Raw genomic sequence first — 20,588 nt, forward strand, 5'->3', positions numbered from 1 at the left:
AGTTCATAGCTATGTTTCCCCTGGTGTTGGCACGTTAAATAACCAAAGTGGATGAGATCCTCTCCTCCTTGTTCGCAGAGACTCAGTCCTCACCCACTTACGAGGGAGTAAGGCCTATTGAATCCGATGGGACTTCTGAGTAGACATGGTTAAAATTTGCAGCCTCAGTTCTGAGTCAACCGGAAAAGGCAACGGGCAATGGGATGCTTCTCCGAGGTCAGACTTGTAAGACTATCCTCAGAAAATGTTCCCACTGTGTACACCTGGGATTCACCATGCATTGTATAGTTCGTGGCTTGGGGAAAATCCTACTAAAAGTCAGTTATTCAGAAGGAAAGCTTGTGGGCAGTGCCATAATAACTAACCATAATCGTGTGCGAAGCACAATAAACCTTGTTTTTTTGGAAGACTCCAAACCCGAGAGGGAAGCGCTTCTGCCCCAACACGTCTCCTGGCTTAGGACGCGCCGCTTCCCATCTCTCCTCGCCTGCCTGTTTTGTTTTAAACTTCCCATTGAGCGGAAAGCGGCACGTGCTTCTTCAAGCCCAGGTTGCGCAGCGGCCCTTCAAGGAAACAGCCCACTAGCCCGCAGGGAAGAAGCTGCGCCTCCCTCCCTCCCTGCGCGGCCACCCTGGGCGTTAAACGCGCTCGCCTGGTCCCAGGAGGAGCAGCAGCTCCATCTCCTAGGGTTGGAGAGGGGCGCGCGCGCGCGCGCGGCTTTCCTTGGGCGCAACCTCGACGAGCCCGTGGAACAGGCGCGGCTGCCTGCTCGCCCCGGGCGGGGAAAGGAGGGATAGGAGCACGAGAGCAGGTTGCCACACGTTCGCCAGAGCGCGAGCGAGAAAGAGGCAACGAGCACCTGGGAGGCGCCGGGAGCGGCGTGGTCGCTCCGCTTTATTTTTTTCCACACAGCCCTCGTAGCGCACAGCAAACGGCCCTTCCCGCCTCTCTCCTCAGCCCCGGCACTCCTTCGCCTTTTCCCGCCTCCCCAGCGCCACAAGGCAGCGTCAGGTGTCGTGCCGAAGCGGGCAGTGCGCCTGTGCGGCAAAGCATTATTCTCTCCAGCTCCCGTGCCCAGCCGCGGAGGAAAGTAAACCGCAGCTAGCGCGCCGGGGGAGGAGGAGGAGGAAGATGGCGGAGCCGGGGCCAACGCGGACGTCTCCCTCGTACCCACGGGCGTCAGGTAGGACATAAGTGTGTGTGTGTGTGTGTGTGTGTGTGTGTGACCCAGCAGGTGTGGTTTGTGGGAAGGTGCTTGGCTTGCTTTTTTATTTTTGTATTTTTTACTTTGCAGAGAAGACTCTTTGCTGCTTTCCCCCCTTGTACACCCAGCCACCCACCTCAGTGGAGGGCGGGTGAAAGCTGCGAGGGGGCCGGGCAGGTGCCCTTCCGTGCTCCTTGCCCTCCATGCTGCAACGTGGTGTTGCCGCCGCCGCCGCCAGGCTCCGTGTGGCAGCGTGATTTATTTGCAAGGGGTGGGTGTGTGCGGTGACATTTGGCAAGCGGGCGCGCTGGGTATCGTAGCATAGCCGAAGCCGGGAAGGCGCCAGAACCAAGCCTTGGTGGTGGTGGTGGTGGTGATGGTGGGGGGGGGGATTGTACTGGAGAGTCTATTGTAAGGATGATAGGAGGCCTCACCCGTGGCGAGGAAGAGGATGGCCTGGAAGATGTAGGGGGGTTTGGGTATTTTTTGCAGGAGAGCTTTGTTGCTGGTAATTGGGGAAGGTTAAGGATAGCACATCAAATCGGAGGGAGAAACTAGACGAAAACCAACGTTTGGGCGGTGGGTCTTCTTTACCCAGGCATCAATAACGCTCCTTTGCTGACTCGCTGTCATAGGAAACACGAGGCGGGCAGTAAAACGACAGGAAAGGATCGCTGTGCTGTTAGGGCTTTTGTATTCTCTTTTACCAGCAGACGAAACCTTTTAGTGCTTTAATGGTGTATGGTCTCCTTGGTTGTAAAACAAGGCTGTCTTTGGTGTTCATTGGAAAGGGGAGTGTAAAATGGTAATGTCTCCTGCGAGGCTAATGTTACTTGGTTAAATATGCAGAGGTGCATATTTTGATTCCAAAATAATGCTTTTTTTTGTTGCGTCTTTACATGTCTCTTTATGTCATTTAAACCTGTTGGATTGGTGCTGCGAGGCGGATCCAAGCACAAGAGACAAATTACACAATCATGGAGCATGTTGCTGGATACTTGAGGTTCTGCTTTTAACCAGGGGACTTGGGACACAGGCCAGTTCCACCAATGCTTTGGACTGTCCTGTGTGGGCAGAGAAACAAAACAAACAAACAAACAAACAAACAAACAAACAACAGGCTCCTTTCTAAAACTTGGCTACCTCTTCAAAGATCTAGCATGCTTTGAATTTAGCAGATAGTCCTGTAAAAGCTGGTGATAAGAAGTCTAATCTTTTCAATCAGTTAAATTTTCATCAGTCAGTTGCTGCAGCTCAGAAGGCTGCCCAGCAAAATGGTGCTCCACTTTAGTTTCTTAAATTCTGACATGGATCTTGTATTATTACATTTATATCTCACATTTCTTCTATTGTGGAATTCAAGGTGGCCTGGTGTCCATGTGGCTTCTAGGCAGGAACCCATCCAGGCACTGACCAGACTTAACTGCTTACCTAGGTTTTGAATGTGACTATGGGAGACCCACAAGTCCAAATTTCCTTAGTATGGCAATCCGTCAATTTATTATCACAAGAATTTTGGACTTTGTGTCTTTGGTGACAGTTACTTTGGGGCATTTTAATTATAAGATTACCTATTTTATCACCATTGCTTGAGGCATAAAATCAAAAATTTACACAACGCACCCCTATTAATTGAAATTTGTTGAAACGTTTAGAGAACTTAAATTCCCACAGCAAAACTGAATAACTTTTTAAGAACACTAACCATCTGCTTTGAAGATATTCCTGTGCATCAAAGGAGAGCTGTAATAGTCACTCAAACAAACTCCCTTTATTGAGTACCTTCTCGTGAACTATCACCGCATCTGCCCCCAGCCAGCAGTTCCCAAATATCCCAAAGATCATGGCCACTTGGCCCATCACCTCCTGGCAAATAGAAGGGGAAGAAATGGAGGCAGTGAGAGATTTTCCTTTCTTGGGTTCCATGATCACTGCAGATGGTGACAGCAGTCACAAAATTAAAAGATGCCTGCTTCTTGGGAGAAAAGCAATGACAAACCTAGACAGCATCTTAAAAAGCAGAGACATCACCTTGCCAACAAAGGTCCGTATAGTTAAAGCTATGGTTTTCCCAGTAGTGATGTATGGAAATGAGAGCTGGACCATAAAGAAGGCTGATTGTCGAAGAGTTGATGCTTTTGAATTATGGTGCTGGAGGAGACTCTTGAGAGTCCCATGGACTGCAAGAAGATCAAACCTATCCATTCTGAAGGAAATCAGCCCTGAGTGCTCACTGGAAGGACAGATCCTGAAGCTGAGGCTCCAATACTTTGGCCACCTCATGAGAAGAAAAGACTACCTGGAAAAGACCGATGTTGGGAAAGATTGAGGGCACAAGGAGAAGGGGACGACAGAGGACGAGATGGTTGGACAGTGTTCTCAAAGCTACCAGCATGAGTTTGACCAAACTGCAGGAGGCAGTGGAAGGCAGGAGTGCCTGACCCCATGGAGTCACGAAGAGTCGGACACGACTAAACAACAACAATACAATAAGCAAAAACTTACTGTACTATCAATTGACCAAAATATTGTTTAAAGAAAAGTAGTTCAGCATCTCTCTGAAGAGGAAGTCACAGAGATATTTTGTGTCATAGATATTTTATTTTCTATAAACAGATTCCAACAAATCTATTTGTTCCTATGTTCCTTCATCCTCTGAGCACTGATTAGCCTATGAGCTGAGGAAAAACATACATATATATATATATATATATATATATATATATATATGCCTGTAGCATTGGATAAATTGAAAAAGTATGTGAGACATTTTGGTTTAAAAGCTGACCTTTGGATCCAGCCTTAGTTGAGTTAGTTAGGCACACCATTTCACTGTAAACTATTATTTTCACAAGTAGCCATTAAATACAACAGCCTGAAGCGAATGGTGTGCGTCTCTCCTGGTCCACCCTGTAAATCCAGGCTTACGATGAACTTTTAGACAGGTACATTTGTGTTGTATGAGCTATTTTAAGAACACAAACCACAATTTTTTATTTAATCTGTTACTCTGGGATTCCTATTTCACATGTTCTGTGGAAAATACAAGCAGTAGTCGTATACAAAACCATGCCTTCTTGGTTACATTATTTGCTTTACTATGAATTCTGGCTTTGTCAGAAGCAAACGTAAAGTTAGAAATCTTACTGAAAATTAAGAGTGCAATCTTATGCATGATTACTCAGACGAAAATTTCACGGTGTTCGGCAGGGTCTTTGTGCATAGGATTTCAGCCTTAGGGTTCTCGATTTCATTCAGTTCAGTGTGATTTGCAGATCAGCTTGTGGGAATTCCCTACTGAATACAACATTCAGCTGGTAATGCAGGTTCATCAGTATGAAAGATGTTCAGGAAGTTGCTCAGATCATCTGTATTTGAAATAAAGAATTACAGTACATTATTAAAATGCTAACGTGTGTAGTTGATCAGCACTAATGTGTTGCCTGAAAGAAAGCATGCTTCCATTTTTATATTGTTGCGAGAGACTCCCAGCCCCTGTAATATATTAGGAAGAATGACCAGGTTTCTTTGTCATAGCTGAATGTGTGTGTGCACCTTCCTCAGCTACTCACTGACTTCTTCACTGGATAGCTCAGCTGAATTCACTAACACCATACAGGTTTAAGGAGTTAGAGCTTCCCTTGAAAGTGGTTTTATAGGTTACTGAGGAATTTACCAAACTTAACATTTTTATATAATATAAGCCTGTTTATGTAGGGAATACACATCACACATTTTTTCATCCATTCAGTGTGTATTAAAGGGTTGCACTGTAAAAAAAACATTTCTTTAATATTTAGTATGGAACAAATTGAAAAAGCAAAACTTTTGTCTTCACTGGAATATTTACGTTACAGAAATGTTTGGGAATGTTACTGAAATAGTACAGTCCTTTTACTATGTGAGAGAATTACTGGTACTTGTAAATGGCACTTTAGGGTATGCTTCACTCCTACGATTTTAAAAATTACTAAAATTATAAAGTAGGTCAGGAACTGTATAGAACATTGTGATATGACTCTTAGAGGAATTGCAGTCCGTTAAGACTATGTTTTTATCACAGCTGTATTGGCTACCGTGATTTGGTAATTGTTCCAGTTTTAGTATGTTATACTATTGTTCAGTTGGTTTGTGTGTATAGTTAGGTTTTTGGTGTATTGTAAGATAGATGAAGGGTGATATATAAATGGAATAAATAACAATGATACGGGATGGGGCAAATGTAAAGAATGGACAAATAGGGATGGGGCTAGAGTCGAATTGCAAAGAGGGGGCAGCCAGGTTCTCTGATGTTAGGATGGTTAGTAAAAGCAAAAGCTTTGCTGAAAAAGCAGGCAAGCCTCATTCAGTCAGGTATGAATTCAGATGAGTATCACTGATATATGTGTGTGTGTGCACGCACACTTAAAAAAATAAATAACTTGGCTGGGATTCAGAATACTACTTCTGGTGCAGCTCAAGGACTTGAGCATGGCCAGTGGAATTGTGGCTTTTTCTCTTTGAATAGTAGACATTCATTTCATATTGTTCTCATTAATGTGAACTTCTTTTTCTAACTTTGATGGGTTGTTGTATTTCATCTCAGGTTTTGCCATATTTTCAATTAATGTAATGACATTTGCAAACTTTAGAGCCTTGCTATAGCTGTAAGTGGTTGCTAGGCTTCTCCCCACCTTTTCTTGTCACTTGTATTTTGCCAGGAGTATGCAATTTTGTTAGTGTGAGATGGTAATCGAAGCTTTTCATTATGCAGGGGGCCTGTCACTAACATCCATGGTTTTAGATGCCCATGTGTAATAATATTTACATATCATTTTCAAAACTAGCTGATCATTATGTTTCACTGTACTGTGAAAGGATTGCTCTCAAATGCAGAAAACTTGAGTCTTTTTTGAAAAACAACTACAATTGTGTTTAGGACATATTCTATACATTGCTTCTGACATGCAATTCTTTATACTAATTAACTCTAAATGCTAATATTGGTATGAGTCAAGATTATAATACAGCAATATTGTCTGTGCCATATCAGAGCTGGAAAGCCACCAAGGATATAGTTTCAACCTGCCAGAACTAACTGACTCTTGCTTCCCTTCGTATGTATTATATTGATTTCAAACGTATACAGTTCTTCTGAGGAGCCCAACTGTTCCTGATGAGTGCTAATCAATTCCGGCTCGGCAACTGCCTTCTTCTATTCATCATAACAAAATCAATTTGATTTGGAGCTGAAACAATCCATCTGATCACGGCTGCAGTTTGTAACGTGGAGCAGAATCTTCCTCCTTTAAAAAGAAGGTTGTTTGCTGGTGAAACACAGAAAATTCAAGGAAGGCCCATTGGGACTACCTTCCCATAGACTGTGTAGCAGGTTCGGTTTTACCCTTTAGACCTTGAAAATTTGTCAGTAACCTTAACTGTTTCCTGTAAAGGTTTTCCACTTTCCTTTTTAAAAAATATCTCTCCAAGTAAGGGTGCAGTTGGGTTTATCAAGGAGACCTGCTCCTGCATCATAAGGAGCTTTTTCACACTAGTGCTGGACATTAACAGGAGCACGTAGCACTAATATGGGAATATATATATGTGTGTGTTTGTGTGTATATATATGTTTTGAACTCTTTTTTCCAGGAGAAAATTTTAAAAGCCCTGAATGTTTTTAAATTAAAAAAAGGAAAAAGGAAAAAAGATTGGACATTAGAATTCCAGGCAAACTCCCACATGCTCCAGTGAATTTATCTGACAGCTGTGCCAATGCATGATTAGTTCCAAGGAAAATGCACTTGCAGCATTTTAAGGCAAGAAGATACGGGTTAAAAGCTGGCCTGCACCGTCTACTATGTTGCATTGATAAAAACTGTTCATATGGGCAACTCGGTCACATTACAGTATTTTGTTTGAAGTTGACCTTGCTTAAGCTGAATAGCTACAAAGGGAACATCAGGATCTTTACACTGTCTGACCACCAATACTTTTGGCTTCTTTTCTTTTGCCTAGTGAGCAGTTAAGTTCTGTTAAACACCTTACCAAATCCAGAGTAGAGTCCCTAACACAGTTGGAAGGCGCCTTATACTCCTCCTTCCGGCAACTCCTGCTGCCAAGTTGTTGCCAAACGTATTGCTCTGTTTTCCTTTGGACCACACTAGCAAGGCCACGAGGGAAGTCTTGTCGTCTGGGAAGACCAGGACTTCCGTACTCGCTACCCAGGCTTGTGCCCAAAGGAAATCACTTTGGTGCTGCTAACACAGCCATTTGACTTCAGCACACTCCATTGTCTCTCGAGACAAACAGATGCCAACAAATCTGGGACCTTATGATGAATGGCAGTTAATAACTCAAATTGGTGATGATCGTATAAATATTCTGAAGAAGGTAGAATCTACAGTTCTGTGTACAGTCATACCTCTTGTTGCGTTTACTTCATGATATGTTTTTTCAGGTTGCGTCCCGCGGCAACCCGGAAGTACTGGAAAATGTTACTTCTGGGTTTCGCCACATGCGCAGATGCGCAAAATAACGTAATGCGCAGATGCGGCACGTGCAGACACAGGTTGCGTTCTGCTCATGTTGCGAACGGGACTCCAGAACGGATCCCGTTCGCAACCAGAGGTACCACTGTAGAAGCATTAGGATCTATGGACGATGTATGCAACCTAGATTATCTAGGTTATAAGAGGTTTTTCTCATTGGGTTTTATAAACAAGGATCATAGGACTAATACATAATACAAATAAATAGGCCAAGTCTTCTTATCTCATTTGTATATCACAAAAATAGCATAATAAATTTGCAGTAATATCTACACCATGTGGTTCAGAGTCCGTGTATAAGTTATTGGTTAGGTTATAAGAGTTTTAAGTCTCTGTCTCTGTTTCAGCTTTTTATTAATGTTTTGTTAGCTCCTGTTTCTAAAGCCACTCTCAATGTTTGCCATTTGGGACTGGATGAAACTTAATACTTGATAATTTAATTGCTGTTTGAACTGGTAGCGTGCACGTGACATCCCAATTTTTCCTGAAGTAGCATAGGCTTGAAAACATTCTGTTGGTGCTCTTGGCAGAAGACATGCATGTTAATGTTGGTAGATCATGTCTCTCTCATTCCCATTGCTCCTTAGTATTAAAATATTCAGTTGTTTACATAGCTTGTGATTCTGGACATAGAAAGATCCATGGATAAGAACGGATTATCTAGTTTCTCTTATCTGAAAATACAACAAACGAACGCACATTCTTGGCGAGGTACAGTGACGTGTTATCCTCATTTTCCATGGTATCATTTATTAATAATCTGCTTTTTATCCCAACATTAATACAGAAGAAATGTGCAATAAAAGTACAGTCATACCTCGGGTTGAAGTTGCTTCAGGTTGAACACTTTCGGGTTGCACTCCGCGGCGACCCGGAAGTAACAGAATGCGTTACTTCCGGGTTTCGCCGCTCGTGCATGCGCAGATGGTCAAAATGATGGCATGTGCGGAAGCGGCGAATCACGATCCACACACGCGCAGTTGCGGGTTGCGTTTGCTTCAGGATGCGAACGGGGCTCCGGAACGGATCCCGTTCACATCCTGAGGCACCACTGTACAGTGCATGCAATAAATTAACACCATGTAAAATAGCATTGAAATTCATCCATGGCAATGCATGCCCAAAGCAGCTGATAATGTTAGAAAATAATAATATAATAAATATAATATAAAATTTAACTACTTACATATGCATACTTACACCACCTCTCTTCCGTCACTTGAAATTTTAAACCTTGCTTTGTTTAAACAAGTTTTACAGTGGTACCTCGAGCAACAAATGCCTCAGATTACAAACGCTTCAGGTTACAAACTCCGCTAACCTGGAAGAGGTACCTTGAGTTGAGAACTTTGCCTCAGGATGAGAATGGAAATTGTATGCTGGCGGTGCAGCAGCAGCAGCAAGAGGCCCCATTCGCGAAAGCACGCCTCTAGTTAAGAACAGTTTCAGGTTAAGAATGGACCTCCGGAACGAATTAAGTTCGTAACTAGAGGTACCACTGTATTCTCTTTTTACTCAAGGGGTATATGACACTAAGCTGACCAGTTTTCAGCTGGTGAAGCGGGTTCTGGCTCATGAAAACTTAAGCCACAATAAATTTACTAGTATTTAAGGTGCCACAAGAGTTTTTGTGTGTGCCGCAGTAGAACATCTACCACAGCATGTGATGGTCAAGGCTACTCTTTTTCACAGGATGAATTTGTTCAGTTGTTATAAAAGCAAGTGTGTAAAACTGCCAGAAATTTAACTGACAAACTGTGAAGGAAGGTTCAGGCTCGTGCAGTCATTCTGCCACAAGGCTTCTCATCAAAGGGAAAGTAGGGAGTTACATGAGGTGAAATCATTGCTTTTAATGAAGGCTTAATTGAAGCTTGATGTGGAAGGAGTGCCTGTAGCAAAGTACCTACTATGCAGACACTGAATTTGAATAACTCTGATGGAAGCTTAGTTCTTCGACAGAAATACCCAAGGGGAATTGACCTCTATAAAAAGTCAACTTTTTGTTTCAAGTTTTTTTTTAAAAGTTCTATAGGGCAAGACTGCTAATCCTACCACAGCCACCGCAATACAAGTAAATGGTAACTCTTGGATGTTTTTAATTTAGTACACAGGCAATCCCCGTTTACGCGGGGGTTGCGTTCTGAGGCACTGTGTGCATCAGTGGGATGTGCATAAACCTATCCGGTTCTGACTCCACCCCCACCCCTGCCCCTTTGGGGTGCTGAAAATAACTCACATATCCGTGGTCGGACACATGCCAATCATGCTCAAATGGGGAGTTCCCTGTAGTGTACCTGTCCTTTTCTCATGATAAGTATATTATAAAAACCATAGTGATCTGAGTGTAACAAAGATGCAAAACCAAAACAAAATTACATCAGCAAGAAAATAAGTTCTTGATTCTGAAATAAGATGCTGCCTGCTAAAAGTGCTTTCAACAGATTTTAAAAGGGGGAAGTTGTCCAACATATATGGATAGCTATCTGATTCAGTGAGTTTGAACGATTTGTCAAATAGAAGCAAGGGTTTTATATAACGTTATACCTTACGTATACCTTATGTGATTGCATACTTCAAAGGTGACGTTATATGCCCTGTAACACATCAGAAATATTTGTCAGTGTTTTAACATGTTGGATTATCCAGGTTGTTTTGTTTTTTATTCTGTTTTTTGTCTTGGTTTGAAATCTTTTGCAGTTATGCTGTTGATAGTTTAATGAGTGGTTCTAATCTCTGTTTGAGACTTGAGGCAGAGAAGGAGGCTGGCACGTGGAGCATTGAGTATACCGCTCTACCTGCATTTCATAATAAAACAACTAGCTTAAAATGCCTAAGGACTGCTGGCTTGCCACTAGAAATTGAATCACTATATTCACCCTGCTCCAGTAGCAAGGGCTGCCCCAAAGGAAGACCTCACAAGTTTTCAGTTCTTGCCTCTGTGAATTAGGGTTTTGGTGGAAGAATATATGATTTAAAGAAGCATTCCCAAGCCACATTGGTCTTATCTGCATAGTGTACCATAATAAATCATATTTAATGGTTTGCTGTAAACATGCTGATCTCACCTTCCTTGCTCATCCGCATTAATGCACCAGAGAAACAAACCACCATCCCTGACTTAGCATTGTGTCAGAGCTGGGGATCATGGCTATTTCACGCCAAGTAAACCATAGGAAGTCAAGGTTTTGTTCTTGGCTCCCCAATTGTAGTTTGTCTGGAGCGAGACATGATCCCTCATTCAGACACACTACTAAGCCAGATATAGTGGTTTGTTTTTCCTGGGTGTTTGTGGGAAGTAGCGGAGCAGATGAGCTCAGCACATTCATAGCAAACCATTAACTATGGTTTGCCAAGCCATATAGATTGTTCCATTTAACAGTGGTTGGGTCCTGCAAGGTACAACAACCTCAAATAAATCCAAAGTGGTCATTCTTTAATGACCAGAGCCAGTGTGGTGTAGTGGTTGAGAGCGGTAGTCTTGTAATCTGGGGAACCGGGTTCGCGTCTCCGCTCCTCCACATGCAGCTGCTGGGTGACCTTGGGCCAGTCACACTTCCTTGAAGTCTCTCAGCCCCACTCACCTCACAGAGTGTTTGTTGTGGGGGAGGAAGGGAAAGGAGAATGTTAGCCGCTTTGAGACTCCTTAAAGGGAGTGAAAGGCGGGATATCAAATCCAAACTCTTCTACTGAATACCTTGGAGGAAGACAGGTGAAAGACAGAATGGCTTGCAGAATAAATGGCTCTAGATCAGAGTGGTCCTACAAGCTGGCCACATGTGGCCTGTAAGACCTTTTTGGGTGACCCTTAGTGGACAAGGGGCGGGCTGCAGGCCATGCTGTTCTGTAGTGTCCTTGCAGGGTACCTGCACAGCTGGCTCCGAGAGATGGAGTCCGCGCCATGCTGCTTTGGTCACCCACTGGTGACATTGGCAGTATGGCTTCTCTGGAGCCACCTCCATTGCACCCTTTGCCGCAGCAGCCCATTGCTCACTCACTGTCCCGCTAACCTGGCAGAGAAGCTGAGCAGCACCTGTTTGGGCAGCATTGTTAACGAAAGCACATACATCTGTTTGTGTATTCAATTTTCTTTACTAAGTGAATATAGTAAATATATTCATTTTATTATAAATATTCAATTAAACATACTAATTGAATATACAGTGGTACCTCTGGTTACGTACTTAATTTGTTCTGGAGGTCCGATCTTAACCTGAAACTGTTCTTAACCTGAAGCACCACTTTAGCTAATGGGGCCTCCCACTGCCGCTGCACCGCCAGAGCACGATTTCTGTTCTTATCCTGAAGCAAAGTTCTTAACCTGAGGTAATACTTCTGGGTTAGCGGAGTCTGTAACCTGAAGCGTATGTAACCTGAGGTACCACTGTATTAAATAATGCTAACTATATTGCGGACACTTTAATTTGCGATATGGAAATTTAATTCATCAGCTGTTTCTATGTCAAAGTACTCTTGCGGACCACTTGGTCTGAGAGGGTGGACTGCCCTGCTGTAGATATGGAAGAATGAGAATGCCACCCTCAGAGCACCTCTGAAGCTCACCTTGCACATGTTTTATGATGGCTAACGAACATTTTGGGAAATAAAGCTAAGAAAATAATTAATCAGCCAATTAATAAAACAAATTTTAATCAAAAGTCTTCAAGCAAGGTTGTATTTTAACTGCTACCTGTTCATACACTTTGATTTTTTTTGTGAATTTGTATTTAATAGTCATAATTTCTTACAGATTGTTGTAACAGAGTTAGCGCTTCATAAACTTTCAGTTGGGTTCAGTTCACATGTTTAAAATAACAAAGCAACAACATCAAAGAAATGGTTGACTTGTTTCTCACTAATTATATAGCAAGAAGTGAGGGAGAAAGAGTATTGCTTTATTTAGTAATGTATGATGACGCCTGAACTAATAAATGTGGGTGTTGGTTAGTACTTGGTTATATAAAAGAGGAAAATGATATTGAGTAAGAACCTGACACATTGTTCTAGTCCAAACTCAGCTGCTTATCTTTACATATTAGTAGTGCATCAGTATACATGCCAAGATGAATAATTATTTTAGTAGAGGATACAGTAAAAAAGTAAATAAAACCCTATGTTGAATATGCCCTTAACTGTTTGTATCAGCTTGGTTGTTGTTTTTTGTCATTGATGGTACAGTGGTACCACGGGTTAAGTACTTAATTCGTTCCGGAGGTCCGTACTTAACCGGAAACTGTTCTTAACCTGAAGCACCACTTTAGCTAATAGGGCCTCCCGCTGCTGCCGTGCCGCCGGAGCACGATTTCTGTTCTCATCCTGAAGCAAAGTTCTCAACCCGAGGTACTATTTCTGGGTTAGCGGAGTCTGTAACCTGAAACGTATGTAACCTGAAGCGTATGTAACCCAAGGTACCACTGTATATTAAATTGCCAAGGAGGGTGTTTGGGTAACACTTACTTCAGAGACACTTTTTCATGGTGATTGAAATAGAGGTCTTAAATTTCAAAACAAGATTCTAAAACACACTGCCCATGTTGTGATATGTTTCATTTATTTATATTTATTTAAGAACATCAGTTAAGTACATTTGGCCTTCCATTAGTCTCTGAAGTCTTCTCAAGGTTAGTTCTTATCTTGCACCCTGTAAGAGATGTCAATTCAGCATTGCTGAGTAAATGCTGTTCCAGCAGATTATGAGCTTGAAAGTGTGTTTTTGAAAGCAATACAGTGGTTTGTTCTGTAGCACAGCATTATTGAGGGTAACTAAACAGCCATGGTTTTAATTAGAGCTTTGTTTGCTTTTTGTAAGGAAAAAAACACCTCTATCTGTGAAGAGATCTTCATTGTAGGATGCATCTGGTTTTCCTAGTCTGAAGTACAGAACCATGAATCAAGTATTTTACTGGGTTTAAGCCGTTTAGCCACTCCTGTTCAGAGTACAGTGGTACCTCAGGTTACATATGCTTCAGGTTACATATGCTTCAGGTTACAGACTCCGCTAACCCAGAAATAGTGCTTCAGGTTAAGAACTTTGCTTCAGGATGAGAACAGAAATCGTGCTCTGGCAGCGCGGCGGCAGCAGCAGGAGGCCCCGTTAACTAAAGTGGTGCTTCAGGTTAAGAATAGTTTCAGGTTAAGTACGGACCTCCGGAACGAATTAAGTACTTAACCTGAGGTAGCACTGTAATATGGATATAATGGATATTGGAGGGGAACCCTCTCTCATTTTAATCACCAATAATTGTAATGTCAACAAGTATTGATATTGATTCTGCATTCTGCTAAATGTGCAATTTATTAAATAAATACTTTTGCATCCCACCTTTTGGAAAATTTCTCACAAGGCAACACTTTTCTAGTGTCTTCATCATAGAAGTTATATATCATGACTTATGAAAATTGTCAAGAAACTTGCTGGTGGCATTCATGACCTGGTGACCTCCAAATTGGGCTACTGCAATGTACTCTTATGTGGGTCGTCCTTTTGAGAATGGCTTGGAAGCTTCAGCTAGTACAGAAATCTTCTGCTTTTTATGATCAGACTTGAACATGTTGCAGAATTCCGAAACATCTCCATTGCTCATCTTGTAAGTTTTTCTGAAAGTGCTATTTATAGCCTTTAAAGTTCAAATGGCCTGCATCATGATTGTGTTGAAGAATGCCTCTTGTCTCTTCCTCACACACCCATTCTAAGATCTACTGACAATTCTCAGCTCTTTCTGGGAGCTGAGACGACATGCTAGAACAAGGCTGGAGAACCTGCAGTCCAATGACATCTGCTAGGCCATAGGTTCTCTATCCCTGTGCTACAAGGATCAAAGCCTTTTCGGTGGTGGCTCGTCAACTATGGATTACAGTCCTTCAGCATATCTGTGTTCTTCCTTGGTCTTGTTTTAGAGAAAAGCAAAAACACGTTTTTCCAGACATCTGGGATTCAACTGGAAATGTGTGCTTTTCTGTGTGTGTTGTTCAAAATATTTTATAACTTTGTATACGTAATGTACTCCCGAATTGTATATAAACTGCTTTGGGAACATTTGTGTTAAAAGATAATATAGAACAGCAATAAAAATATACCTAAACCTGTGCAGATTAATATAATCAGCAGAATTCAAAGAGATGTGTTTAGCTAATCATCCAAAACAGATAATTTAATTACTCAAATATCAAGTTTTGTAAATCTGTTTTCACCACCCATTAAGGATGTGGGCTTTAATAAATGGAAGCTTCCTGGTTTTGCCTTGTAAATAAGGCAGAAGAGTGGTCCAATAGATAGAAATTTTGTGGAAATGGTTATGTGGTGAGGACAAAGGGTCCATCAAATGGCCATGTAAGACTGTTATCATGCTGCAGTATACGTGGCTGGCAACAAGCAGCCATGACAACTCCTTAGCGACTCATACTTAGGCCATTTCTTCACCAGGAAGCTAGCCTGGTTATTCCAGGAATTTTCTATCTTTGTTTAGATTTTAACACTTGCTGAATCCAGGAATTGGAATGGTCTCAGCATACAGCCGGAACCCCTTACCCCTTATTTTAATTGGTGTATGGAAAACTGTTTTTTCTTACTTCATTGCAATTTTGAGATGGAATGATTTCCTTGTAGAGAAATTTTCACTGAAAACCTTGTTGAGGTAGTGGTGATTTGGCCATATCAGACCAGCCTGTTATAGGCTGCTTTTGGATGATTTTAGGCACATGAGTGAGATACAAGTTTAGAAAAAGAATAGTATGTATGAAAGAATATATATTGCATTAACAACTCTGATTTTCCTATAGTTAACAGATGGGAATGATAGAAGAGGAAATTCAGATGTTAAAGTTAGCATCACTGGTCCACAGAAAACAGTTGTAGGTACCACCTGTGCTGTGAAAAACAACTTTTCCTATGATAGAAATGAATGATGAAGTTATCTTCTATTTCTAGCACTCAGTTCTTATACAGCCCTCATTCTATAGTTGCTTTGCTTAGCTCTAGTGTACTCTCGCTAGTGTGATCCAGCCTGCAGCAAATTGCTTTTGATTCTTACCACAGTTTCATTAGGAGTTATAAGAGGTCTGACATTGTATAACTCTTTGGGTGCAGATCTTGGACTAGTAACTATTTTGCAGTGTATAAAAATGAAGATTTAAATAATACAAATGGAATGTTCCATTCTATTAACAGTTTCAAGAAAATATACATGACTTGGTCAAAATGTACATTTATTGATTTTTCAATTGGATATTTTAATTCTTAAAGCTATATGATCCTCTGATGTAGCAAGACTATTGTATTGGCTTTTTGTGTTCATATATTATGGAAATTCAAGAATGAGAAAGTTTGAAAACTAGTAACACATAATTTGCTTGAACAAAATATATATATACAGGGGGATTTATTTATTTTTAAACTGAGTAGCTTGCCACAACAGATGGAACAGAGCATTGCGAACTCTGCATTTGAAAGCTCTTGCAGTTAAATTTAATAACTGCTTTAGGTTTTTTTTTTAGTTTCTGTGAACACATATTACTTATCTTGAATTTCCAGAAAAATAAGTACACTCAAATTGCCATCTCTACCATGACAATCATTGTGCCTGTTATTATGTTCATCAACAGGGTTAACATAGTGTGAGTTGCCCACAGTGTAATTTTATTTTGCTGCTATCGCATGTGGCCAAAAATAATACCATTGCATTTGATATAATAGTACCCAAATGGACCAGAATCTACAAATATGGGCAAGAGCATTTTTTAAATCTAATCTGATGAAAACCCCCATTCTGTAGAAATATGAGGCTCTCAAAAATCCAGCACAGTCAGTCCTAACACCCTCCACTGCTTCTGAGCTGAGAGCTGAGGAGGAAGCCAGAGGTCCCCACCCCCCGCAGTTTTACTGGATCTTGAAAAGACCTGAAGCACTTTCAAAGCTGTGCAACATCAAAGATGATGACTTCAGGCAGTCAAGATGTGCAGACCTCTGAATATGGCACTTTGGCATATTTGTGGTAGTTGGATAAGTAGCTTGGCACAATATATACCAAAGGAGTTTCAGAAATTCAGTATTGTAGAAATCCCAAACGTAAGTAATCGTCACATAGTCCTATGAATACAATTCTATGATTCTATGTTTTCTTAGAAAAACCCCAGTGTGTTCAGTGGACCTAGTAAGTGTGACTTACAATTATAGTCTTAAACTGACAGGGGGTATGTTTGTTTGCTTGTTTGTTTGTTTGTTTGTTTGTTTGTATGTATGTAAGTAAGTATTTTTAGTCACTGTTTATGTATTTATTTGCTCAGCATTCAAAATTAGCCAGGCACCAGTCACATTTTGCAACAGGCAGCCGGCCTTTTGCAACTGGATGGAGATGTCCGGATGCCACCCTTGGCATCTCCATTTGCCTGGCTGCAGTCGCCTTGTCTGCTGGGCACAGCAGCAGCAAAAGACACACATCTGTTGCTGCCACACTACCCTGCAAACCACCAGATTTGCCTGGCAGCAATCAATCAATCAATCAATCAATCGCTGCTGTCCTTTGCTGCAGCGCTACCCTGCAAGCCACCTGATAAGCCTGGCAGCATGTGTGTATGTGTATATATTATTGCTGCTGGGCTGCCTGGTCTGCTAGCATGGCAGCAATAATAATAATGGCGCCTAGGCATTTTGTTTTGGCACCCACAACCTACTTCCCAGGAGCCACAGGGCTCCTAGCTTTCCTATCCCAGTTTCCAAAACTATTTGCTTGGTATTATTTGCTGGTGTTGTCTTTTTTAATATGTATATGTGTGTGTGTGTGTGTTTTGTACATTTTTTGGGGGGATACATGTTTTGTGTTAACTAACCGGAGAGCTTTGTGTACTGATACAATAACAAATTAAATAACTGTCACATTAAATTTCACTACTCTACTGCATGGTAACCCTTGAGAAGAAGGTAAGATATGAGGACCTATTGTATAGAATACTACCAGCTTGCCTGCATTCATTTTTAGCTCCCCTTATTGTCTGCATGGATCTATTTTGTTAAAGTCTTTGCTTGTTTTTGTTCTCAGTTGGACAATAATTTCTTTTTCTAAAGGGAGCTTTCTTGCCTCCCACTAATAGCGTCTTACTCCTGCTGGGCTGTAGCACACACACACATAGACCATAGTGGTAACCTTTAAGCCATTTATAGTGGGCTCTTCCTTGACAATATTTGCCAGGGAGAAGCAGGAGAGAGATGGATAACAAATTTACATTCATTTCTGCCTAATGTAAACCTTTACTGTAATTATTCCACAAATTTTACAGAAGGGTGTTCAATACTAAATTTTCTGTTAGTGTGCTAATGATACCAAGGTCAGAATGATTATGTTATACTGTGTCCTTCTTAGCTCACTTAGTGTAATAAGACTTCCTCATTAGTTCTGTTCAGCCAACCTTCAGTATTGATAGTATGACACTTATTTCCTAAGGCTTTGCCTCCAAGTATTTGGATTTCTCATGTGACCATTCTCACTAGTATTCAAAGTACTTCTACCTAAGTTTCCATATATTTATTATGCTTCACCCTGCCCCATAATTGAATATGTTTCTCCCCGTCACCCCAAAACTTAGTTGTCACCCTATCAGGGTTAGGAGTAACCTGGTGGAAGAAAATGCCAGTTTCTCACTTATTCTAGTTCACTGACATTTAATTCCTCCTTCTAGTATTGACAGTGAGCTTAAATGCAGCCTGTGGGGAAGAGCAGGGAGAAAAGGGGGATATATGGTGCAAGAGGAACTATTGGAGTGTAATAAGCTAAGTGCTTAAGACACATCGGGCAAGGCATGGCCAACAGGTCTTAACTATTTGGAGCAACTGTACTGTATATTAAATCTACAACTTTGTGTCCCGTCCCCCCCACAAGCCTAGAGCACGCTTTCTCAACTTGGCCCTCCAGATGTTTTTGGCCTACAACTCCCATGACCCCTAGCTAGCAGGACCAGTGGTCAGGGATGATGGGAATTGTAGTCTCAAAACATCTGGAGGGCCGAGGCTGAGGAAGCCTGGCCTAGAGGAAGGTGGAGCATAAAGTTTTAGATTTTTACAGTGGTACCTCGGGTTAAGTACTTAATTCGTTCCAGAGGTCCGTACTTAACCTGAAACTGTTCTTAACCTGAAGCACCACTTTAGCTAATGGAGCCTCCCGCTGCTGCTGCGCCACCGGAGCACAATTTCTGTTCTCATTCTGAAGCAAAGTTCTTAACCTGAAGCACTATTTCTGGGTTAGCGGAGTCTGTACCTGAAGCGTATGTAACCTGAAGCGTATGTAACCTGAAGCGTTTGTAACCCGAGGTACCACTGTAATACTGCTGCTCTAGTCTAAATACTTATGAGAGGAAGAGAATGAAAGCTTCCACTTTATTTCTCCAAGAATAACTTAAGTTTGAAGATGTATTATCTCTAGTTAGCTAATGCTGATGCTTAGTCATCCCAAATGTTCCCAGTGGTCCTGCAGAACAGAGCTGGGGTACCTTTGTCCCTTCAGATGTTGTTGGGACTCCAGTTCTCATCAGTCCCAGCCTACACAGCCAATGGTTAGTTATGGTAGGAGCTGTGGTCCAGAAACTTCTGAAGGACCAAAGGTTCCCCAGCATTGGTTTAGAATGTTAAAGGATAAAAGCAGCATCCTAAATTGAGCCCAGAAACAAATAGGCAGCTAGCATAAATGGCACAGAATAAGTGTTACATGATCCAAACACCTAGTGTTCTGGCTGCTGCATTCAGCACCAGTTGTAATATCCAAACTGTCTTCAAGGGCAGCCCCATGTAAGGTGTATTACAGTTATCAAACCTAGACATAATAAGCCCATGTGTAAACCGAGGCAAAGTTGAGCAAGCTGGTAACAGGCACACAGTACGGATGAATAAAATAGTATGGATGTTGCATAGTATTTTAAACTTGATGATCCTTCTGTATGGAATTAGTGTACTAAAAGAGTAGTGTTGGTTAAGCAAGCAAAAAAAGATGCATCTATTCATTTATTTGATATACTCTGGACTTGTGCAGTTTGTAAATTAGTGACTGAAAGAAAATGGTTCTCCTCAGTCTTTTCACTTGTAGTAGTCTTCTATGTCTTGTTGCAGTTATTCAGCAGCTGAAAGTGTTTTATATATATCTTGACAATCTAGAGCAGACTGTCATAGCTCTGTATTTAACACAACTTCTAAAATTTGAAAGCTTAGTGACCCACAGTGATTTAATTGGTTCTTAATATAGTATGACATCGAATAAGCCAAAATCTGACAGTGGGTTTCATACGTATTCTTAGATACATGAAGCCTAACCTCCTAGCAGGGTCTCCTGAAATGAATTGAAGTTTCAGAATATCATCTTGCTTGATTTCACCATTTGTTCGTTCATTAAGCAGACCATTTTCAGATTCTGCTAATCTGCAGTTTATATTTTCACTCATTACATTTATCCTTCATCTTTCTCCTAGGAGCCCAAGGTAGCATGCCTGTTTCTTCCACTCCCCATTCCACCGCATTTTATCCTCACAACATCTCTAGGAACACAAAGTTTGGCCCCCTCCAAAATGTAAGCAGACAGTAAGGAATGCTACTAAAAAAATTGAAGAGCACATTGCTAAAAACATTAAGACCAACAGCAGTAAGTTCTTTAAATATATAGCCGTTGCCCGTCTAGGTATGCAGTTGGACTGTTTGAGTGAGTTTTGTGAGTGTTATTCGGCATTCCCCTCCCAAAAAAGGTCAACAACTCTGGGCAATCCTCCCCAAAAGCTGAACAACTCTGGGCCATCTCACTCTATTTTCTTAAATTGGAGTCCCTAAAAGTAGGGGTCATCTTATACACGGGAGCGTGTTATACACAGAAAAATACAGTATTTAGTGT

The 20,588-nt window shown here is 41.4% G+C and overlaps 1 protein-coding gene across 11 annotated transcripts in view; it reads left to right on the forward strand.

Annotated features, from left to right (window-relative positions):
- Window positions 1-738: 738 nt before the first annotated feature.
- Window positions 739-20,588, forward strand: part of MAP7D2 (MAP7 domain containing 2) — a 50,622-nt gene continuing 30,772 nt past the window's right edge. For 4 of the 11 annotated variants that reach the window (XM_053387083.1, XM_053387084.1, XM_053387085.1 and 1 more), the window contains exon 1: window positions 741-1,183. In XM_053387083.1, the coding sequence (XP_053243058.1) occupies window positions 1,132-1,183 (52 nt within the window). In that variant the 5' untranslated portion in view covers window positions 741-1,131. Of the gene's footprint in view, window positions 1,184-20,588 lie in introns of all 11 variants that reach the window. The other 7 variants (XM_053387087.1, XM_053387088.1, XM_053387089.1 and 4 more) reach the window with 4 other exon arrangements.

Source organism: Podarcis raffonei, chromosome 4 (genome assembly GCF_027172205.1).
Source record: "Podarcis raffonei isolate rPodRaf1 chromosome 4, rPodRaf1.pri, whole genome shotgun sequence".
Classification (NCBI taxonomy): domain Eukaryota; kingdom Metazoa; phylum Chordata; class Lepidosauria; order Squamata; family Lacertidae; genus Podarcis; species Podarcis raffonei.